This window comes from Hyperolius riggenbachi, chromosome 6 (genome assembly GCF_040937935.1).
Source record: "Hyperolius riggenbachi isolate aHypRig1 chromosome 6, aHypRig1.pri, whole genome shotgun sequence".
In the NCBI taxonomy this organism is placed as follows: Eukaryota; Metazoa; Chordata; class Amphibia; order Anura; family Hyperoliidae; genus Hyperolius; species Hyperolius riggenbachi.
In genome coordinates, this window is record NC_090651.1 from 356,198,877 (window position 1) to 356,223,812 (window position 24,936).

Below are 24,936 nucleotides of genomic sequence, written 5' to 3' on the forward strand. Positions count from 1 at the left end.
CCGTGGAAAAGAGGCCTTACTGTGCGCAATGGGGTAGGAGTAACATGCCAGTATCTTGAAACTGAGTTGTAATCAGTGTGGCAAATAACCAAAGTTTCATTTTAACATATGTTTATATATTCACGAAACCATTAATGACTCAAGTAACTTTTTGTCTTTTTAACTGAACTGATTCTAATTAAAAGTCCCAGAGCTACTTTTGTGCACAGGTGCAGGGTCAGGTGCAGGGAGTAGGCGGATGCAAAGGGTGCCTAGGTGCAGGTAGCGCTCAGGTGCAGGAACTAATGCTGGATACACACGGTGCATTCCCGCACTCGATGCGCCGCTCGATTCCCATCGATTCGTGTCGACTCGATTTCCGACATTGCCCGATTTGCGTTTCGATGGATAGTTAGGTGGATTTGGCATACTTTACATGTAAATCGACCTAACAATCATCGAAATGCACGGAAATAATCGAGCGGCCGGAAATTGAGCGGAGCATCGAGTGCAGGAATGCACCGTGTGTATCCAGCATAAGAGTGTGTGGGTGCTAGGCAGATGTAGGTAATGGGAGTGTGCGGGGGCTGGGCAGGTGCAGGAACTGGGAAGGAGTGGGGAATGGGCGGGTCCAAGTATAGGTAAGCAGTATCAAGTTTAGATTGTACCTTTAATGGGCAGCTTCACAGGTTTGTTTGAATTAGGCCTTCTATGGCAGCAGTGATAATTACCTCCAGCCAGGCGCGGGAAGGTTCTGTACCGCTCCAGGTTCTCCGCCACTTGCTTCCAGAGCCGCCGGAAGGTCCTGAGAATCAGAGAATCGTGTTATCACAGTGACGGAGTGACAGAGCAAAATTAAAAGGGACCTCAGCTCAAACTCACATAAAGCCTGCAGATGCACATAACTCAGTTTGGTTCCATGTATCCGCAGATGTGGGCGGCTCCTGAGCCGCTCTGCCCACTCCTGTCTGTCCAGCCTCTTGAGTTCCTTTCATGTTGGGATGTCCATATATTACAAAATTTTTGGCATCAATATCCGTCCGATTTGATAATTATCGAATCTGGCAAATATTGATGCCAAAACATGGCCACCCGATAATTTCTGTCCGAAAGAGCTTGATCGGGCATTCATCAGAAACAGCATTTGACTTCCTTAGGACTAACAGACCCCCGAACGGTGTCCCTCCAAATATACGTGTACCCCCCTGGCCTGTGCTGAGTGTTGCAGGCTCACCTGCCAGGCCAAGGGTGACGCCTTACCTCCTCCTATGTCCGACGCCTTTTTGGATTGTCACTGCCAGTGCCTGTACCACTGGCACATTTACTGACGTCACAACATGCACCAGGGTCACGTGGTACAGGCGCTTGAAGTGGCAATTCAAAATGAGGCTGGACATGGGAGTATGCGTGACAGGTGAGCATGCGTCACTCACCGCTGGCCAAGGGGGGACACATTACAAGGAGGGACGGCCTGGAAGGAGATGCCCATTGGCCGTGTGTGGCAGCAATAGATCCCTCTCTGATCAGATTCGTTCGGAGAAGAATCCATCTGATGGTCGGTTTGGTGGCCATCGTGCAATGTATGATGGATTGAATTAGCATGATGATCATGCGATGAACGCGGTAACGTGGGGGTTCTGCTGAACTTACGGCACGCTTCCGGTGAAGTTAATCCCACTGAGGTGCTCAGAGCTGGTGATGGTATCTCCGAAGACTGGGCCATCTGCGGGCACAAACTGTATGATGTTGGGTGGCAGGCCGGCTTCCTGGAGGATCTTGTACACGGCGTAACTGGCCAATACAGCGGTGTCACTCGGCTTCCATAGGACCACATTACCCTGTGGACGGGACACAAAATCGTCATTGTATGCTAGGCATGGCCTGCAGTGCTGGAGTTCACCAGCAGGGGTCACCGTTGAACATTCTGCATGTTTTCACACTGCCATGAGGGCATACACTTCCTTGCCACCATGGCAACAGCATGCTGCATGCATACATAAGTTTCAGAGTTCTCACTTCCCTGCTCACTTTTGGTTCTCAAGTAAAAGGTAAACTGTGGTTTACACTCCCATCCTGCCCCCACCCCTTCTTCTTATCTTTCCCTTATCTCCCTTTTATTTTGCTTTTCTCCCACCCCTTTCCTTTCTTTCCCTCTCTCTAAAACAAAATAACTAGCCAATACAGCTGTGTCACTCGGGTTCCATAGGACCACATTACCCTGCGGACAGGACAGAACATTGTCATTGCATGCTGGGCATGGCCTGCTATGTTGGAATTAGCCAGCAGGGGTCAGCGTAGATTATGCCTGTTTTCACACTGCCATACATTTCCTTACCATCATGGCAACAGTATGCTGCATGTATACATGAGTTTCAGAGTTCTCATTTCCCAACTCATGTCTGTTCTGCAGTCTGCTTCCCTCCATTCTTACTGTGCTTTAACTCACCCCCTCCCTTTCTTCCCCTCTCTCTCCCTCAACTTCTTTTTAAAGCCAATGGGTACCGCTGTAAAAATAAAAAAAGTCAGATACTCACCTAAGGAGAGGGAAGGCTCGGTCCTAATGAGCCTTCCCTCTCCTCTCCCGGTGCCCTCGGTGCTGCGCTGGCTCCCCTGTTCGCGTCTGCCGCCGCAGGGACTTCGGAGGTCTTCGGGAGCACGTCAGAGGGCGCTCACGCATGCGTAGTATGGAGTGGCCCGTCTTCGGGAGCCCGAGTGCTCCCGAAGGCTTCCGAGACATCCCTTCGACGGCGGAAGTGGCAGTATTTGACCGAACTGGTCGAATGCTGCTACGGGGGATCCTGCGCGGGACCGGGCACCGGGAGAGGAGAGGGAAGGCTCATTAGGACTGAGCCTTCCCTCCCCTTAGGTGAGTATCTGACTTTTTTATTTTTAAAGCGGTACACATTCACTTTAATCATCTTCCAGCCTCTCCCCCAGGGCCATAACTAGAAGTCACTGGGTCCCCCAGCAAAACTTTGGATGGGGCCCACACCCAGTTAGCCTTTTAGCCCCAAAATATTGCACCCAACACACACCCATCCCAGGTATCAGAATTAGGTAGTCTTTGTAAGTATGTTGTAGCTTTTGTGTGTCATTCACCCCACACAACAGTAAGTTGCCTTTATTGCTAGGTACACACAGTGCAACTTCCTGTCAGATTATTTCCGACTTGTCTTATTGGCTCCAGATCAATAATGGGATTTTGTGAAGTAATCGTCTGAAAATCGATCCCGTTATCAATCAGGAGCAGTTTGAAAATATCCACACAAAGCAACTTTGCATTAGATTATCCGTCGATTTCACAGGAAATTGCACCCCCAACCATATAGCAGCACCAGGTAGCCTCCTCAGCCCCTTTTCCAGTCCCCAGATAGCAGTATTAACCATTTCAGCCCGCGGGTGTTTTTCACCTTATGGACGAGAGGAATTTTCACCTGTCAGCGCTTCTCCCTTTCATTCTCCAATAACTTTATCAGTACTTATCACAACAAAATGATCTCTACCTTGTTTTTTCCTCCACTAATTAGGCTCTCTTGGGGTGGTACTTTATGCTAAGAATTATTTTATTTTAAATGCATTATAATGGGAATAATAAGGGAAAAAATCATTATTTTTCATTTTAAGCCATTACAGTTTTAAAATAATTCATGCTACCATAATTAAAATCCATGCATTGTATTTGGCCATGTGTCCCGGTTATTGCTACGTTAAAATGATACCCCTAGTGTAATGTATGGTGACAATATTTTATTTGGAAATAAAGGTGCATTTTTTCAGTTTTACATCCATCACTAATTTTTAGCCCATTATTTATTGATTATATGCCCTCTTGACATAGATAATAATTTATTTGTATTCCCCAAAGTCAGTAGGTGTGTTTTACTATTTGGCCACAAGATTTCCCTGCTGAGCAAAAATCCTATTAGTGTACAATGTACACTAAATAGGATACAATGTATCACTACATTGTAACTAGGGAAGTGACATAGGCTTCCATCGGAAGCCTCCAATCACAGTGACAGTGGGTAGATTCAAGAATGGGAACATTGAATGATCGGGCGGTGGAAACTGGCGGAAATCACTGCAGGATTTGAACAAAAACAGTGTTTATTCTCGGCAGACATGCTCGGATTGGCACAGGGGACTTTTGTCCCCATGCAGCCAATCCCCTCTGCTAGCGGCAACAGCACGATCGTGGGAATTGGCCTGCAGGATCGCCTGCAGACCACCCAAACTGCAGGGACGTGACTAGCACGGCTCTAGCCGCTGCCTTTGCGGACATGAGGTTCATGTCCACGCGGCATAAATGGTTAAAGAAGCTGTGCAGAGGTAGGAGGCTTCACAGCGTCAGGCAGCAATAGAGACAGGAGGACCACGGAACAGAGTGCCCAGGCTAGTCTCGCTCATGGTCCTCATGGGGATTTTGTCATACAGCCTCTTCTATTCTATTTAGCTTGAAGTCGCTCGCCAACATTTTCAAAGCTTTCCAAACTCCATCAGGATACATTTGTGTACTCCCCTCCCCTTCCTGCACCATCACACTCACAGATCCCTCCCCCATGAGTTATGATTGTGTCGCTGCAATAACATTGAAAAATGCTGGCTTGCAGAGGGGTGGGGGAAAGTTTACACCAGCCTTGTGCAGACTTCCAGACCCCAAAACAAAGAGATTTACATTTTTAAGAGTTTTTTTTTTTTTTTACACCAAGATGTACGGTATACTGTTGCCATGGTTTCCAACAAGTTTACTACAAATTTCTAGAGACTGCAGACTGAAGTGGAAAAATACTATTGGTAAATGTGGTTTACTTAGCGAAGGCAGATACAAATGGACAGTGTAATGGTTTGGCTGGAGCCCGTGCAGATGCGCTTCCCCATAGGCTAGAGGGGAATGCATCTGCGCAGCCTGGGATTATCACAGACTGCACAGAAGTGTGACACGCTTAGCGCAATGGAACCCCCGGAATCATTGCAGACTGACAAGTGTGAACTGCTCCTTTATATATAACTAGTGACCTTAGCTCGTTTAAAAACGGGCTAGGTCTGTCTTTGCGCGCCTGCTGTGCGCACCCGCCCGTCGTGCATGTCCGCCGCCACGAGCACCTAGCCGCCCGCTCACATGCCCGCCTGGCCCCGTCCTCCTGTCTGTGTGTAGCTGGGTCCGTGCTGCGCACATGCGCAGTAGCAAAAAGCACGGACCCAGCTACACAGAGATAAGTGTCCCTGCTGTACGCAGGGACAGTTGCCTATTATTATATATGATAGTAGCCTTTCACTGTCAGTTTTGCGATGAGTGAAGAAGGGACAAAAAAAAAGTCCGTTCTCCGTTCAAGTGGGACCAGAGCCTTAGGCAGGGAACACACTTGCAGGGCCGTTTTCCCCTGAGATTTCCGTGTCTCAGTCGGCTTTTGCGTTCTCGAACGATTTGCCGTGACTGTTTCTGCATTTGCAGCGGCACTTACTGTATGTGATTGTGCACAAAGTGTGTGAAAAAGCGGAGAGCTGTGCGATTTAAAAGCGCGTGGAAAATCGCGAATGCAAATGAATGATCATGACAAGCATTTCCCGCGCGAGGTTACTGACTTCAATTGCCTATGGAATTGTGCGAATTTTACTGTCCGCAAATGACATTTCCCAGAAAAAAAGAAATGAAAAGTTCACACACACTGACTAAATGATAAGTCTATTGAAAACTGCCTGTGCAAGTGGGACAGACATGTCACATGACATGCACGCATGCTCTGGAACAATGTCATTTGAATGGCATTGCACGCACCAGCCAACTGCAGGATATCTGCCTAAGGGCGCGTTTCAATCACACGTGGTGCGATGCGGCTACATAGACGCATCACACCGCAGCTGTACTGTAACCAAAGCATGGCAATGGAACAGCTTCCATTGCGAGCTGGTTATGCAGAGCCATCCGAGAATCTGCAGCATGCTGAAGATTCTCGCACTGCTGCATCCGCCCGAATTCCTGTCTCGTCTTCTCCATTCACTTCCGCATCCGCAAACGTGAGCGGAAGTGATGCGGTGCAATGCGATAGTCGCCTCGCTTCCCTTCTGCAAATGGCCCTAATAGTCATCTAAGTTGACTCGCCAGTTGGATCAGGCAGAATACCCAATATCGGTTGCTCCTCGTCATTTAGCTACATTTTTTGCTACTGTCGCCCAATACAGCAAAATCTGTCGTTCGGATGTTTCAAACGACTGTTATCTAGCGTGTGAACAAGGCCTTAGTTTAGGACAAGCATGAGGTTTCCCTCCAGCGCTGTCATGCACAATAATAAGAATGTGTTTCTCGCCAGGGTACGTGGCTATAGCTAATGAGAGGATATAACAGCATTGATTGACAGGCAGCTAATCCCAGTTCCTGGGCTCATTGATCTCTGTGGATTTATAAACGTAAGAGTAAATTGCCGTCTATAGAAGCAGAGTGTCAGACGCACACCTGCAAATAACTGTTTAATAATCCAAAACATCCATTGTATGCCTGACAGGAGAGTTCAAAGTGAACACCTGAGTCCAATTACCCCCCCCCCACCACCCTTACCCCATCCTGTACTTATGTGGGCGGGGCCAGTCTCCCCTGCGAAAGGGATCGCAGGATTTATCTGTACAGAAGGCAGATGAAATGCTGAGGAGACAGCAGCACAATAGGAGGCGGAGTCAGGATTATTCATCCGCAAGGATTACTGTATTTTACGCTGAATGACGAGGGGGGTTCCAAAGGGGCTTTTAGGGAACACAATGACATTTGATCTCATACCTGAGGATTCCTGGAAACGGCCTTTACAAGAGAAAATTGTCAACTATTCTCCCTCATGTCACCATGCAGATGAAAGTTTCTGCTTTTACAACGGGACTCCGGGAAAGCCAAAACTTAAAGGGCAACTCTGCTTGGGAATTCCGTATCATAATATTTAGCCAAATTTATCTGCCGCACAATGACAAACCTTACTGAATAATGTGCACTCTGGTACATATAGATTCGAACAAGACATTTAATAAACACAAAACAAATATAGCCTGTTGCTGGCGTGTAGCTTTTTTTAAATAAAATTAGCTAGCAGTCTAAGGGCTCGATTCACAAAGCGGTGCTAACCCAGTTAGAGTCTTTAGGCATGATAACCATTGCACCACGCTGGTGAAAAGCCAGTTTAGGCATGATAAGTTTAGATAAGTTTAGATCGCACGCAAAGTCCCGCGCAAAGCAGCGCCATTAAACTCTATGCGAAGTGCACCAGACTTTGCTAGCGCAAAACTTTTGATCAGCTGTGCACTGCGGTGCTAACGCAGTTGGTGCTTAAACTTATCATGCCTAAACGTATCACATCTAAACTTATCATGCCTAAACGTATCACATCTAAACTTATCATGCCTAAACTTATCACACCTAAACTTATCACACCTAAACTTATCATGCCTAAACTGAGTTTAGGCATGATAAAAGGCTTTTCACCAGCATGCTAACTGTTAGCACCGCTTTGTGAATCAGGCCCTAAGAGTTATAACTATGCGTAAAAAAATAAATAAAACTGCGCCAAAAAATTGTATTTAGCAGCCAATTGATTTAGAGGCTTGCAAGTAGTAATAATAATAATAATATTAATAATAATCCCAAAATTTGTATAGCGCTTTCCCCTGTTGGACTCCAAGCGCTCAAAAGCTGCAGCCACTGGGCCGCGCTCAAGGGGCCACCTTGCAGTGTTAGTGAGTCTTGCCCAAGGACTACTTACTGAATAGGTACTGACCCTAGCCAGGATTCAAACTCAGGTTTCCCATGTCAAAGGCAGAGCACTTAACCGGTACACCACCCAAGTGCTCCAGGCCAATTTATTTTAGCACTTTTTTATTTGTTACATTTCCCTGCTTCTAATTATAGTACTGCTGTGATATGTATTTATGGCCACTTGTCACTAGGGGGCAGTGTGAGACAATACCAGAGGACTTCTGCTTTCACTTTCTATATTTTCTGCTAGTAGAGAGAGATCAAAGCATTTCAAGAATTTACAGCACAATGAGTTCTGCCCACTGAAGTCAAAAGCAGTGCACTTATCTCAAATGAGATAGCTCTACTGAAGTAGCTAATAGGTTAAAATATTAATAAATAAAAACATACTGGAGCGGATCACAGGTGCCCAGCTTTGGACTGCTGACAGCCTAGTGCTCCTTCGCACACCTGTCTCCCCTTCCTGGGAATCTAAACTCAGCCTACCATAAGTCACCTAGTCATAGCAGTAATGTGGTCCATGTTAGGGGGGGGGGGGGGGGAGGGGCTAGCAGCAACCTATTATTATTGATAACATATTGTGTAGGGCTGTACAATAGATGGGGAGACAGTACAACGTCAAACAATACAACATGGAGACATTACAGCCTTAATCAGCGGTACCCAAAACAATAACAATAGTGCGCAGATTGCATTGTAGGGATAAATATAGCAGACAAGCCACGGAGTCTATATGGTGGCACAGAAGAGCACAAGGGGAGGAAGACTCTGCCAAATAGGCTCACAGTCTGAGGGGTGGAGGAGTGGGACACACGGGGTGGGGTGGCGGTTAAATGGGGGTGATTGGCGCTATGAAAATGGGGATAGGCTAAGGTAAACAGATGGGTCTTTAAGGCCTGCTTAAATGAGTTGAAGGTGGGGGAGAGCCTGTTAGGTGTGGGAAGGGAGATCCATAGTATAGGGGCAACTATGGAAAAGTCCTGGAGCCTCGTGAGTTAGCAAGTGGTGTGAGGGATGGACATCTGTAGAGTGTCAGAGGAGCGGACAGAGTTGATTGGGTGGTATAGAGATGAGATCGGAGGTATGGTGGATGAATTTGTATGCCAGGCAGAGCAGTTTACATGTAAGGCCCGAGGGGGACAGTTTAACTTTCCAGAAGGAGATTGGAGGAATACGAGGAAACCCCATGCACACTATTCAATGGATTTAATAATAAAAAACGCATAAACAGGGGAACGTGAACAAGCGTTTTACTAGCCACTTACCATCAAGGCCGGAGCTCCCGCCAAGTTTCCTCCAATAGCTGTGAAGTTGAACGGGGAGACGGCCGCTACGAATCCCTGGAGAAGAAGCAAAGAAGTGGGGGATTATGGGTACACACAGAACAAATGGGGGGTGGGGCTCTGATAAAATGCACATTCCTATCCAGGGTGGGACCATGCTGCACAATACTAAAAAAGAGAACAATGCTATCTGGCCCCTGATCCCCGTCCACTTAGAGATCTCCCAAAAATGTCTAATCAACACAAGGTAAAAGAAGAAGAGAGAGGGGCGCTCTAAGTCCGTTGCACTGCTGGACTGTGCTCTAGTAGGACAGGTCTCACCTGTTTGTGGTGGGGCTTGCACAGCGTACACAGCCCAGATCAGCCTTGTCCCTCTTAGCCGAGCCGGGGACTGAGCTCCAACGCGGGGCGGAGGTGACGTCACTCGCTCCAGGAAGTAGTAGGTTAGTTGCCGGGTAACGCCAGACAGCTCAATACGGAGCTTCTGGCCCTGTGCAAGGTATATTGCTAAACAGGAAACTTCACGAATGTGAAGGTAGATAGACTTGGATATGGTAGGAACATAAAATTTTATTAAAACAACGCGTTTCGCGGAGATACAGTCTCCGCTTTTTCAAGTTAATGCTTATGAAGCTAGACATCCCTCAGAGATAAATACCCTCCCCTCCATACAAAAGCCCGACTTGACCAATCCGCACTGCAGTGGGTGGGGTCCAGGAATTCATATTACTTCTAAGAAAGGAGCAGGTGCCGTAAAGCACCTAGTATAGGGATGGTGTATAGGAAAATTGTTATAGAAGAACATGGTGGCCTAAAGGAATTATAAAGGGGGAAATATAAAGGGGATTATAAAAAGGACTCTACATGCATGCAGTGCCCACTGATCTCACATAAACATAATCTAAAAATACCAAAAGAAGTCTATGTATATGTGCATGCACTCTCCCATACATAGCCACAGTTGTAGAATAACCAATGGGGTCCCCTCCACACAGATATCTCATTGAACAATGGGTTGGAGGTGGCTCATCTCCTCCAAACACTTGTTTAGTCCCCCTGGTTCCAAAGTACCCAATTTCAGAATCCAGAAGGATTCCCGCCTACACAGGGTATGATATCTCTCATATTTATTGGGGTGGATTATCTGTTCAATTATAATTGCCCTGAGTAATTCAAAGTTCTTATCATGGGTGAGAGAAAAATGTTTGGACACCCCATGTTTCTGCTCCCCTTTGTTTATATTGGACCTATGTTTGTTCAACCTGGTCTGAAATTTTTGTGTGGTGCGTCCCACATAAAAAAGTCCACATGGGCAACTGAGTAAGTAGATCACGTATGAACTCTGGCAAGTGACATGGCTTTTTATAGAATATACAGTGGGTGAGTTGGTTTGAAATGTAGATACGCCTTTCTTTAGAGTCTTACAGGAGAGACATCTTATGGACCCACAGGGGAAGCATCCCTGCTTCCCACTGGTGGTCCTTTGGCTCCGAGATGTTGTCTCACATCTCACTGTAGGCAGTCTACTGGGTGCAATATGTCCCCTAATCGTTTTATGTACTTTAGGGAGGTGATAAAAAAAGGGTGTTTTGGGAGCCTCGATGTTCAAATAATTGAACTCCTCCACCTTCAAAACTCCATTTCTATGTGCCTGTCCAATTAGGTCTCTATATTGCTTCAAAAATAGATGGGTGGGGTCATGTGGGAGGATTCTATAATAAGTAGGGTCTCTTAACTGTCTCAAGGCTTCACATATATAGGTATCCCGATCTTGTACTACAACCCCTCCCCCCTTGTCAGTTTCTCTAATGACAATCATGTCATTATTTTTGAGCGATATGAGTGCTTCTTTCTCCATTCGGGTAAGATTGTCCCTACGGACGGGCTTATTGGGTAACTTAAGAAGCTCCTCGGTGACTAGTTGGCAAAAGGTTTCTACTTGTGGACCTTTATATTGGGTGGGGTTGAATTTGGATTTTTTCTTTAGGTCGGTGGGTATGGATCGCGTTAACACCGCGTCGACAAGATTGTCAGACGACGTGTCAGCTAGATCCAATGTGCCCATCGTTTTCACTAGTTCATTATTTGTAGCAGATTTCCTTTCATTCTTTAGGGCAAAATATCTATGCAGTGAAAGTTTGCGAACAAATGCATGCACATCGGTTAAAATCTGAAACGTATTAATTTTGTCACTAGGACAGAAGGAGAGGCCTTTAGCGAGAACCGAAGTTTCTATACACGCCAATCGGAAATACTTGTATCCAGATTCATAGAGAAACATTATCCTGTCCCCTTAGTAGAAGCAGCACGAAATCGAGCTGCCCTCCTGTCTCAACAGGAGTGTCTAGAGTCCTCTAGAACTCTTTCCAAGAAAGAGAAACCCCTTGAGAAACAGACACCTGTGGTAATTAACTACTCTGGACAGGCCGAGGAATGCAGAGACATTTTCTCGAAATACTGGCCGGTCCTATTAAGTGATCCCATTTTGAAACAATCCCTACCCCAGAGACCCCGTGTGGTCTTCAGACGGGGTAAAACGATTAGGGGACATATTGCACCCAGTAGACTGCCTACAGTGAGATGTGAGACAACATCTCGGAGCCAAAGGACCACCAGTGGGAAGCAGGGATGCTTCCCCTGTGGGTCCATAAGATGTCTCTCCTGTAAGACTCTAAAGAAAGGCGTATCTACATTTCAAACCAACTCACCCACTGTATATTCTATAAAAAGCCATGTCACTTGCCAGAGTTCATACGTGATCTACTTACTCAGTTGCCCATGTGGACTTTTTTATGTGGGACGCACCACACAAAAATTTCAGACCAGGTTGAACAAACATAGGTCCAATATAAACAAAGGGGAGCAGAAACATGGGGTGTCCAAACATTTTTCTCTCACCCATGATAAGAACTTTGAATTACTCAGGGCAATTATAATTGAACAGATAATCCACCCCAATAAATATGAGAGATATCATACCCTGTGTAGGCGGGAATCCTTCTGGATTCTGAAATTGGGTACTTTGGAACCAGGGGGACTAAACAAGTGTTTGGAGGAGATGAGCCACCTCCAACCCATTGTTCAATGAGATATCTGTGTGGAGGGGACCCCATTGGTTATTCTACAACTGTGGCTATGTATGGGAGAGTGCATGCACATATACATAGACTTCTTTTGGTATTTTTAGATTATGTTTATGTGAGATCAGTGGGCACTGCATGCATGTAGAGTCCTTTTTATAATCCCCTTTATATTTCCCCCTTTATAATTCCTTTAGGCCACCATGTTCTTCTATAACAATTTTCCTATACACCATCCCTATACTAGGTGCTTTACGGCACCTGCTCCTTTCTTAGAAGTAATATGAATTCCTGGACCCCACTCACTGCAGTGCGGATTGGTCAAGTCGGGCTTTTGTATGGAGGGGAGGGTATTTATCTCTGAGGGATGTCTAGCTTCATAAGCATTAACTTGAAAAAGCGGAGACTGTATCTCCGCGAAACGCGTTGTTTTAATAAAATTTTATGTTCCTACCATATCCAAGTCTATCTACCTTCACATTCGTGAAGTTTCCTGTTTAGCAATATACCTTGCACAGGGCCAGAAGCTCCGTATTGAGCTGTCTGGCGTTACCCGGCAACTAACCTACTACTTCCTGGAGCGAGTGACGTCACCTCCGCCCCGCGTTGGAGCTCAGTCCCCGGCTCGGCTAAGAGGGACAAGGCTGATCTGGGCTGTGTACGCTGTGCAAGCCCCACCACAAACAGGTGAGACCTGTCCTACTAGAGCACAGTCCAGCAGTGCAACGGACTTAGAGCGCCCCTCTCTCTTCTTCTTTTACTACAGTGGTTTTATCGGGAGCAGCCAAGTCCAGACTGTGGGGGCCAGATCGCATCTAAGGGGCATCCACTAGCTCCATACTGCCTTTTTAATCAACACAAGGGGCACAACAGCAGCACAGGGTCCCCGTACAGCCTAGTGGCCACTATAAGGGGGCACACAGTATAGAGGCCACTATAAGGGGGCACAGCATATGGGCAGGTAAAGGGGGGATATATAATAGTAATAAAATATAACAACCAAAGAAAGTCTACTTTGTGCCCCCCCCCCCCCCCCCTCCTTACACCAAAAAATATATCTATATATCACTTAGGTGTCATAATAAACAATACATTTACTGCTGCATCAGTACAAAAACAGCTAAACATCAGCTGGTCTGTAAAGTGGAAACAGTCCCTAAATGGGAAATAAGAAATAGTGAAAGCGGAACGTTCCGTTAAAGCGGACCCAAACCAAACATTTTTTTAATTCAAAATATTTAGTTGCACCACTCTGACACATACAGAGATAAATAAACACTCCTTCAAGCCTATGAGCATTTCAGTGCATGCTTTTCACCCTTCTCTTTTCATAACTAGGGTTATACTGGGGGCAGCCATTAGCAATTCCTCCTTTGCCAGACTACTCCTACTCCCCCAGTTTGCCGGATTCTGTCCCGGCAATTTGAAAGGAAGGGAGGGGTTCCACCAATAAATGTAAAATATTTTATATTTGTCATAATGCAGCTGAAAAAAAGGCTGCTATTTATTATTATAATTTAGAAATTAGATTTCTGAAATCCTGTATTTTTAATTTGGGTCCACTTTAAGGGAGCTCAGTGTACCTAAGAGGTGCCTGTTCAAAGCGGCCACCCAGATATCCTATTACCCGGATGCAGAACTCTCTGTACCCCAACAGAAGCCACAGCCCCAGCCTCACCCCTTGTTCCCAGACACATGTGGCATGTCCTGCGCTGGCCTTGTCACCTCCACACTCTAGTGGTGAGAGTCTTAAAGAGAATCTGTATTGTTAAAATCGCACAAAAGTAAACATACCAATGCGTTAGGGGACATCTCCTATTACCCTCTGTCACAATTTTGCCGCTCCTCGCCGCATTAAAAGTGGTTAAAAGCAGTTTTAAAAAGTTTGTTTATAAACAAACAAAATGGCCACCAAAACAGGAAGTAGGTTGATGTACAGTATGTCCACACATAGAAAATACATCCATACACAAGCAGGCTGTATACAGCCTTCCTTTTGAATCTCAAGAGATCATTTGTGTGTTTCTTTCCCCCTGTTCTCATGCACTGAAGTTTCAGGCTGCTTGTTTCTTCCTGCAAACAGCTTTGCCCTTGTCTGTAATTCTTCAGTATGTGAAAGCCCAGCCAGCTCAGAGGACGATTTATCCAGCTTGTAAAGGAGAAGAGAGAAGCTGCTCTAATCCTAAATAACACACAGGCAGTGTGCATAGAGGGGCCTGGAAGGGGGAGTTCATAGCAGAACCACAACACTGAAGAACTTGGCAGCCTTCCAGACACAGGCTGACAAGTCTGACAGGGGAAAGATACATTGATTTATTACAGAGACAGTGATAGTATAAAGTGCTGCAATAAGCCAGAACACATTAGAATAGCTTTTTGAACTTGTAGGATGATAAAAAACAGGATGCAATTTTTGTTACGGAGTCTCATTAATATCCGTCTGCCATTAGGTGGTAACATTACAGGCCTTCATCTGAGTCACAATGGAACACAGTGGGAGATGCTAAAGGTTGGTACTTCAGTATTTGTGTGATATTGCAGGTGATGCAGCGGGCACTTTTATTATCATAAACTCAGCCTGTCCCAGATATAAAAGACAACCTCTCACTGAGGAGGCTGCAGACAACTGCTGACACACAACCACTACCTACACACCTCCCAGCAACCCTCACTGGGATCTTATATGAACCAAGGGAAGTTAGTAAATTCAAACCACGTTATAGCAGACAGGGATTGTGACAGCGCATCTGTAGAGACTGTATAGAGGACGTGCGATTCCCTGATCACCCCAGTGTGTTACCGTACCTCCAGGCCCCGGTACACCATGCTGTTGGTACTGACGGGCACACTGATTGGCTGCTCGTGTGGCAACTGGAGAGCATATTTGGCGTTGAAGCGGAAGAAGTCGATCAGCTCTGCAGCTGCGTCTATTTCAGCTTGGATGGCGGTTTTCCCCTGAAAGAAGAAAGGCACTTTGTCATACATACAATTTGGATGATCAAATTTTAAGTTGGTGCAAATGTTATGCAAATATATGCAGATTCCAAATACATCAGAATATGCAAAAAATCAGCATGAAAACAGCATCATCTCTGAATTAATAGCAACTCAATGACAACCCTTGGGGCCTGTTCACACTTGCAATCGCAGAACTTTGCGGGAGTGATTTTCCCGCGATTAGCGCGGAAAAATCACTGGGCACTGCGGCGGTTTTGGAGCGGGCCCTTATATGTAATTTTGTTTACAACACAATCATTTATCGGACAGCCGGGTCGTTTTAGGATTGGCGCACCTGCATCTCTCCTGATTGAAAGATAATCCAGTCAAAACGATGGGATCATCCGCTGTTTGATTCTGCTGTAGACCAATCAGGAATTACAATTTTTCCTTGCTCTCTTTGTGATTGGATGTGTTGGGAAATATTGATTGGTTACGCACAGGTCACTCTGTACACATGTATAGCTGACCGATCGATGTACACAAGAACCAGACCGAATTCACCAATCCGATTGTCAAATCACCAATCGGAGCATTTTACCATCCTAAAGGTGCCCATTACTGGTACAATATGTTCCTCAGATGCGCTCGTTCAATCAGATTTTTACAATCAAATTGTATACAAAACCACGCAGTATTTGGACAAAATCGACCCAAAACAATTTTATAGTCAATTGGAATACAGAATTTAGTTGATCAGAACGATCGATTTTATGATTGTATCTGATGGAGAAATTGCCCTAATCAAACCATTCATGGGAACGATCGATAATTACTTTCAAATTCCTTACAATCCTGCAAGTCTAATTGTATGATCACATTTGAAGAAATAATTGTGGCATTAATGGGCATCTTTAAAGGTTGGTCAAAAATCCTCTAACAAGAAGCTGCAAAAAAAAAAAAAAAAAACTAGGGCTAGGCTGATCACATTACTGATTTTCATATTGATTGATAATTGATTGGAGCTTCTCATTTACGACCGGTTGACAAAGACAACTGCCGGCAGCTTATTACGCTGTTGCCAAATGCTTTTTTTACTACCAGGTAGGAATGCATTTGGCATCGTTTCCTGTTGATTCGTCACGTCATAAACCCCTAGGAGAATACAAAAACGCCATCCAGCCGAAGCTAGAAGCTACATGCAGTGCCTCAGGAAATTCAATCGACCACGCCATTTGTGCAACACATTAAGATACATAAATACATACAACACTCCCATTCATCTCAATACAGGACACAGTGCATCCCGGAAGTAAAGAAGTAAACAGCAGGCAGACTGCGCCCGCGGGTGTCTGCATAGCTTAGTAGTAACCTCACCTGACTCTCTGTAGAGCACCACATATCTGTCTTAGTGAATCTCTGTACAGGACAGAATCTCAGTGTATGTCTGTACAGCATGAAAGCTCAATGACTCTCTGTAGAGCACAGAATCTCAGTGAATCTCTGTAGATCACAGGATCTCTGTAGAGCGCAGGATCTCAGAGAATGTCTGCAGAGCGCAGGATCTCAGCGGATCTCTGCAGAGAGCAGGATCTCAGAGAATGTCTGCAGAGCGCAGGATCTCAGCGGATCTCTGCAGAGCGCAGGATCTCAGCGGATCTCTGCAGAGCGCAGGATCTCAGCGGATCTCTGCAGAGCGCAGGATCTCAGCGGATCTCTGCAGAGCGCAGGATCTCAGCGGATCTCTGCAGAGCGCAGGATCTCAGCGGATCTCTGCAGAGCGCAGGATCTCAGCGGATCTCTGCAGAGCGCAGGATCTCAGCGGATCTCTGCAGAGCGCAGGATCTCAGCGGATCTCTGCAGAGCGCAGGATCTCAGCGGATCTCTGCAGAGCGCAGGATCTCAGCGGATCTCTGCAGAGCGCAGGATCTCAGCGGATCTCTGCAGAGCGCAGGATCTCAGCGGATCTCTGCAGAGCGCAGGATCTCAGCGGATCTCTGCAGAGCGCAGGATCTCAGCGGATCTCTGCAGAGCGCAGGATCTCAGCGGATCTCTGCAGAGCGCAGGATCTCAGCGGATCTCTGCAGAGCGCAGGATCTCAGCGGATCTCTGTACAGCGCAGGATCTCAGCGGATCTCTGTACAGCGCAGGATCTCAGCGGATCTCTGTAGAGCGCAGGATCTCAGCGGATCTCTGTAGAGGACCGGATCTCAGCGAATCCCTGTAGAGCAGAGGATCTCAGTGAATCTCTGTAGAGCAGAGAATCTCAGTGGATCTCTGTAGAGCAGAGAATCTCAGTGAATCTCTGTAGAGCACTAAATCTCATGGACAGCAATGTTCTCCACAGAATTTTTTTCCAGCCGGGTAGCATGAAGAAGGAGCTGGGTGGGGGCGAGATGAGAGAATACAGGATTGGCGCTTCTCTGCACAACTCTGCTTATAGCAGAGGAGGAGTGCCGATGACAGCCGGGTGCTCACCAAAACTAGCCGGGTGGACCACCCGGCTAAAAGAGCCTGGGGAGAACACTGGACAATGGCGGCTCGAGGATTTTTTTTTGGGGGGGGGACGCTATGCAGGTACTGGACAAACTTCTGGGGTAGCTGATGACCCAAAAAAATGGGCATGGCTATAACCTGCATCTAAAAATGGGTGTGGCCATGACTGGATTCGGGCAGAGCTAAATGTAATTTAAAAGTGCAACGCATAGACAGTGGGCCCAAGTTTTGGTGACCTTTTCCCCAGAAAGTTCACATAATTGTGCAGGTTTTCTCCAGAAAATACATGTAATGTAAGCAGATTTGCCCAGAAAACACGTTCAATCATGTCGGCAGATTTGCCCAGAAAACACGTTCAATCATGCGCAGCTCCCACGATCCTCTGCAGCCACCAGCCAGTAACGTTCCTGACTAGCTGTGCTGAATCTCCCGCGGGAGAGCAGTGTTACGGGAAAATGGCGCCGAAGCCTTGCACTGCAGACTCGAAATCTCCAGAGCAGGGCTTCGGACGCCATTTTACCGTAGCCCTGCTCTGCCGCTGCCGGAGCTGCTGCTGCCGATGAACTGACGCAGCGTCTATCAGACGCCGAAAGTCAGTTCACGCTGGGGGGTACTTTAGGGTTGCTTAGACAATTTTAGGGAATGCTTCAGCACCCCCCTGGCGCCGCCCCTGCTCATGGAATCTCTGTAGAGCGCAGGATGTCAGTGACTGTACAGAACCGCATCTGTGTACAGCACCAAATCTAATGGGGCACCAAAACTCAGGGAAATACTGCAAAGCACTCATAGTTGTTACGCAGCAATATTTAACTGTGATTGAGAATCAATCTGATCTGACCCACATGATCAAATTGGCCATTGTTTGGCAGTAAATTTTTCGGCTGTTATAGGATGTGGCTGAGTACATACCAGGCCTAGTCTCCTTCATTCTGGATTAGCAGCAACTTTGGGCTTACCTGTCCAATCATGGTTTTGGCCAGAATCTCCGCCCTTCTGGGACCGCTGAGGATATCGGCAGCTTTGAAGAATATCTGAGCGCGATCTTCCACCGGTTTCAAGTCCCATTCTTTACGAGCGGACAAGGCAGCGCTGATGGCTTTATTCAGCAGATCCTGCAATACAGACAGTTGTTATTGCGGGGTGGGGTGAATTTACATATGCAGTAACTATTAAAGGCATCCAAGCAGCTTTATTTTCTGTAGTTTGTCCTGGTTTCTAATAGCTGTAGGAGCTGCCATTCCTTCCCCCATCTGCCCTTATTTACCCAGGAGAAGGTGTGAATGTAATCAAGTGCGACTCTCTCTAAACCGTTTGAAGGACAGTGTCCTATATCCGCATACCCCTTCTGATGAAAGCTTTAGTTTGCTTATTGCTACTGCTAATTACAGCAGTCTTTATCTGCCTGCTCTTTCTGCAGGCCATGTAAGTAGGGTAATAAAAGCCTCTAAAAACCATGTAAACACCATGAGTTTTCTCAGCAAATAGATGGCTCAACTGATAATTTCCGCCAGCTTTGATCGTTTTTCTGAACGATATTTTCATAGAAGTGAATTGAAATCGTTCAGAAAAATGGATTGGAAAATCGATCAAAAAAAATGATTGGCCAGTAAATCTGCCGAAAAAAACTCATGTATTCCCAGCATAAGGCCTCCATTACAAATGATCACATCAGGGCCCTTTTCCACTTACAAGCGCAAATGCGTTTGCAAAAGCTTGTTTTCCACTTGCTGAGATTGCAACATGAGCCATTAGGAGTGAAACGCGATCGCACCAATTATCGTTTAGCCCGACGATTGCGGTTTGTGGAAAATCGAAACTCTCTAATGTAAAAGTGCATTGCAATTTACATGTAAATCACGGTGCACTAACAATCAGCAAAATACCAGCGATCCGCTTTTTAAAGTAGATCACGGCTAGAGGAAAAGGGCCCTAACACCTTCTTCCCTCCACGTGGGCTAGCAATCCCTAATGCGTAAACACATGCAATTTGGATTTGCCAATGCCTGGCCAATTTTACTACTTGCATGTAGTATGAAGGCCAACAGATATTTAGAACTATGAGCAGATTCTGTAGGGAAACTCTCATACTACTTGGAGGTGGTAAAATTGTCCAATCATTAGCTAATCAAATTTGGATGTGTATACATAAACTCTCGGTGTTTCTGTCCACTTTACCCTAACCAACCCCCCATCCCCCTTTCCAAGGCTCTTTCTGATGCCAAACCCTAACCTAACCCCCATGCTTAGCCCCTTCCATCTCTATCACGACAAAGTTTACAATCTCAGAAGGGTTTTGAGTGACTTATAGAATCAGTGCACAGAATAAAGGTGCCAGAACTCCTTACCTTGTCTGCATAACAGTATTTGGCAACTTTGTGCGAGTGTTTAAAAGGCTGAAATAAGACAGGTGTTTACATGTTAGTTATGTCATGAGGATTTCATATCATGTAATAATAACATACAGATATACAGTTCTTCATACGGCCTTTATAATGAAAATGTTTGCACATTGTCAATAAAATGCCTACGTAACGGCCGCCTAACGCCCATGGGCGTGATCAAGGAGGAAGCCCCAGGACCGCCTAATGCCAATTGGCGTCAAGTCCTGGGGCGGGGATTTGCAGGGCAGCTCCGCCATCAGCCTCCCAGCGGTGATCGCCACTAGGAGAGTGTTAGACGGCGTCTATTTACTACATACATCGCTGCGATCTAAGGCAGCGCTGTACAGGGGACAGCCGTGTCACTCGGCTGTCCCCTCCAGAGGCACAAATGTGATCCGCTGTGATAGGCTAAAGCCTGATAGGCTGAGGGAGGGGGGGGGGGGGGAGAGAAAATCTAAAAAAATACACAAATTTAATAGGAAATAAATAAAACAAATACTTATAATAAAATAAACAAACATGCTGGGGGCGATCTGACCCCACCAACAGAAAGCTCTGTTGGTGGGAAGAAAAGGGGGTGAAAGGGAATCACTTGTGTGCTGAGTTGTGCGGCCCTGCAGCTTAGCCTTAAAGCTGCAGTGGCCTATTTGTTGAAAAATGGCCTGTTGTTTAGGGTAGTTTAACACTGCAGTCCTCAAGTGGTTAAACGTCCATTAAGCGAGAATATACTCAGATTTAAATTGTTGAAAAGTTATTTTAAAGAGGAGATTTAAAATAAGCTAGGAAAAAACGCAGGAGACAATTGCATATGGACCATCGTTATTACAGGTGTTTATATTCAATTCACTGTTTCTTTTAAGTTTTCTCCAAGGAGAATATTTTTCATCTCCTGTTTAGAATAACTTTTCAACAATTTGCAATTGAAAAAGTAGTAGAAAAGGTATTATCAAAATAAATCTGAGTATTGCTGGCGGCTTAAAGGGCATTTTGTTGATAAGGTGTGAAATATCATCTAGGCCTAAATCCTATTAACTTTTCTCTCGAGTTTTCTCCAAGGAGATATTTTCAGACCTTACCAAAAATACATTTCAAGCGGAACTGTAGATATAAAATAAACACATTGTTTCACTTACCTGGGGCTTCCCCCAGCCCCCAGCAGCTATCCTGTCCTACGCCGGTCCTCAACAAGCCAGCTACTTTCGGTTTCGCCGCCGGGCCACTGCGCCTGCGCGGCTCTGGCCACGCATATCCTTTTCCCCGCTATTGCAGAGGGGAATGCGAAGAAAGGATACGCTTGGCCAGAGCCGCACTGGCATCGACATACAAGCCGAGGTACAGGACTGAGCAGCGGCGAGAGAACGGAGACTCGTTGAGGACTGGCGCGGGACAGGACAGCTGCTGGGGGCTTAGGGAAGCCCCATGTAAGTGAAACAATGTGTTTCATTTATATCTACAGTTCCACTTTGAAGCTCCCACCATTTAAAGAGAAACTCCAACCTAGAATTGAACTTTATACCAATCAGTAGCTGATACCCCCTTTTACATGAGAAATATAATGATTTTCACAAACAGAACATCAGGGGGCGCTGTATGACTAATTTTGTGCTGAAACCCCTCCCACAAGAAGCTCTGAGTACCGCGGTACTCTGGGCAAACTGCCACAATATAACAATGTTCACAGACAGGAATTAGCTGTTTACAGCTGTCTCTAACAGCCAAAACAGCTAGGAGCAGCTACATAACCTGCCCACAGTAAAAATGTCACCATGTAATTAATGTCAGAATGTAAATCGGGGAGAGGAAAGATTTTACAATGAGCAAACACTGATTAAATCATTTATACATAATTATGGTAAAAAATGAAGCACTTTTTTAAATACATTATTTTCACTGGAGTTCCTCTTTAAAGAGAAACTCCGACCAAGAATTGAACTTTATCCCAATCAGTAGCTGATACCCACTTTTACATGAAAAATATAATGATTTTCACAAACAGACCATCAGGGGGCGCTGTATGACTGATTTTGTGCTGAAACCCCTCCCACAAGAGGCTCTGGTACCATACGGTACTCTGGGCAAACTGCCACAATGTAACAATGACACACACAGGAAATGGCTGTTTATAGCTGTCTGTTAAAGCCAGAACAGCTACATAATCTGCCCACAGTAACAATGTCACCATGTAATACATGTCAGAATGTGAATCTGGGAGAGGAAATATTTTACAATGAGCAAACTCTGACTAAATCATGTATACATAATTATTGTAAAAATTAAGCACCTTTTTATATTAAATTATTTTCACTGGAGTTCCTCTTTAAGTAAATACTCTAGATAAGTTTGATATTAATATTTTACCAACTTTTTACTACTTTCAAATCCCAAGTGCTTAAAAGTTATCTTAAATGAAAAATTATCTCCTGAGAGAAAACTCAGGAGATAAAGTTAAAGTCCATCCGAGATAAACTTTTACTCATTGCATAATTGTGTTCCTTTCATATAAGTTTATAGGGCATTCCTCAAGCCAAATACTTTTTTATTTTGTTTTAATGCTCTAATTCCCTATAAACTAAACAAGCCTCGCCCACAGGTTTTCACAGTGCCTTGGCACTGTGGCAAGGGCTTATGGGAGCTCAGTCTGGACAGGAGGAGGAGGAGGTTACTAGCCATTGATTTCAGAGGCAGAGGGGGGGAGGAGAGGGGACTGGAATTACACACAGGCAAGCTGATAGCATCTCCAGCCCGGAGCCTGTGACAATGTGACAAAGAGAACATGGCTGCCCTCACCTCATTGTATCACAGGAAGAAATAATCATAAACTGTTGAAGCAGTTTGCAGCTAGATATGCTGTGAAACTATCTAAACTTTAGATAAGATATATAGACAAGTCACTTGTTATAGTTAGTTTTTCATCTCGGACCCGCTTTCATTGGGTGAGGGCTATAGTGTGAATGGGCCCCAAACAACACCTTTATAAGTAACAGGAAGCCCCCTTACCGATAGCTGGTATCTGATGTCCTGGGTCCACACCTTCTCCCCACCCACCATACATGGGATCTCCTCCGTCTTGTCTCTGAGGTCCTGTAGTGCCTGCAACACAACAAAGGGAAAAGTCATCCTTTCTACCTTTCAATGGGTGACCAAGGGCTATATTTTCTGTTAGGTTTTTCTACCTGTCTGTGCCACCACTGGGGAGAGTCTGCACACTACACAGTGCCGTCCATGTTTTGTAAATTAATACCTTTGATTTGTAATTAGGGACAGTAGCTCTATACTGAAATGATAGAGTGGCTGGTATAGAGAAGGTGTGTGTGCGTGGACCACAATTCCCGTGATTCCCTGAGGTTACCTTCAGTTGTCATCCTAACACAGGAAGTGCAGCCATATTTATTTTTCCAGTAAATTCTGAAGGAAATGACAGAGGTATCAGGTGAAACAAAAGTATAACAAACTTATCACGCAACTTTATATAGTATTGGGTTCAATGGCCTCAATTCACTAAGATCATGCTGGTGAAAATAAGGCAAGAGAAAATGTATCACCACACATCAATCATTATTTTCAGTGTTAATTCACTTATGCTAGGTCAGGGGTCTGAATCTGTGGCTCTAGAGCCTTATGTGGCTCTTTAGCCACGGGTCATCGCCGTGGAAGAGTCTAGTATTGAACAATCTGTGCACAGGCTGTTTTTGAAGCCAATGTCCTCCCTTGCTGCTTCTGTTTTGAATGCAAGTTGTGTAATCTGCCGTGTATTGGGCTCTGCACATCTCTGCAGCTGGCCAACCCGGGTGCAGCCTGTATTTGAAAGCGCTGCCATTTCCCCCTGTTGTTCATTATTCGCCCTGCTTATCATCATTAATGCAAGGCAGTGAGAAATAACTTTGGGGCCTAATCATTATCAAAATCCCAAGGAAATGCAAGGTAATTCTTCACATTAAATATGAGTATTGTCATATTTCTATTATAATGTGAAATTGGTTTTGGTCATGATATAAGATTATTACTATGATATCTGATTTTATTTAATGTCAGCAGCTAGTTTAAACAGACTCCTAAAAACATGGTTCTTGAAAAGAAATTTGGCTCTCAAAAGAAATCTTAAAGAGACTCTGAAGCGAGAATAAATCTCGCTTCAGAGCTCATAGTTCATAGTTCATAAACCGCCGCGATTGCGCCGCTAAACGGGGGTCCCTTCACCCCCAAACCCCCCACTGCGACACTTGGTCGCAGACTTGGTCGCTCCTGGAGGCAGGGCTAACGGCTGCAGCCCTGCCTCCAGTCGCGTCTATCAGCGGCGCATCGCCGCCTCTCCCCCGCCCCTCTCAGTGATGGAAGACTGAGAGGGGCGGGGGAGAGGCGGTGATACGCGCTGACAGACACGCGTGGGGCAGGGCTGCGGCGGTTAGCCCTGCCCCAACCAGGAAGCGCTCCCCCACATTACGGAGGGGATTTGGGGGATCAGGGACCACCGTTAAGCCACGGGATAGCGGCGGTTTAGCAGGGGCACACGTGCCCCTGCTATCTATGAGGTCTGAAGCGAGATTTATTCTCGCTTCAGACTCTCTTTAATGGCTGTATTGCTGATCAAATGCAGGCGAATTCTCAAACGCATGCAAATCCGCAGGCGTTTTTTCTATGCATATTCGCCTAGGTATAGTGGAAACGGGCCCTTAGTGAATACTGCATGCCGTATCACCATGGTGATAACACTAGAAACAGCTCAGAAACATTTTTAAAGACAGGAGATAAGGTTAGTAAATTAACCACCCTGGCGTTCTGATTAAATCGCCAGGGTGGCTGCGGGAGGGTTTTTTTTAAATAAAAAAAAACCTATTTCATGCAGCCAACTGAAAGTTGGCTGCATGAAAGCCCACTAGAGGGCGCTCCGGAGGCGATCTTCCGATCGCCTCCGGCGCCCAGAATAAACAAGGAAGGCCGCAATGAGCGGCCTTCCTTGTTTTGCTTATATCGTCGCCATAGCGACGAGCGGAGTGACGTCATCGACGTCAGCCGACGTCCTGACGTCAGCCGCCTCCGATCCAGCCCTT

At 45.7% G+C, this 24,936-nt stretch overlaps 1 protein-coding gene across 1 annotated transcript in view; it reads right to left on the reverse strand.

Moving 5' to 3' along the window:
• The window catches only part of ALDH4A1 (aldehyde dehydrogenase 4 family member A1), a 68,261-nt gene that overhangs the window by 16,120 nt on the left and 27,205 nt on the right, over window positions 1-24,936 (reverse strand). The window contains exons 3-9 of the mRNA XM_068241715.1: window positions 22,886-22,978; window positions 19,853-19,900; window positions 18,464-18,619; window positions 14,880-15,029; window positions 8,977-9,051; window positions 1,630-1,817; window positions 711-784 (exon numbers count right to left, since the gene is read on the reverse strand). Coding sequence (XP_068097816.1) covers window positions 711-784; window positions 1,630-1,817; window positions 8,977-9,051; window positions 14,880-15,029; window positions 18,464-18,619; window positions 19,853-19,900; window positions 22,886-22,978 — 784 coding nt within the window. The remainder of the gene's footprint in view (window positions 1-710; window positions 785-1,629; window positions 1,818-8,976; window positions 9,052-14,879; window positions 15,030-18,463; window positions 18,620-19,852; window positions 19,901-22,885; window positions 22,979-24,936) is intronic.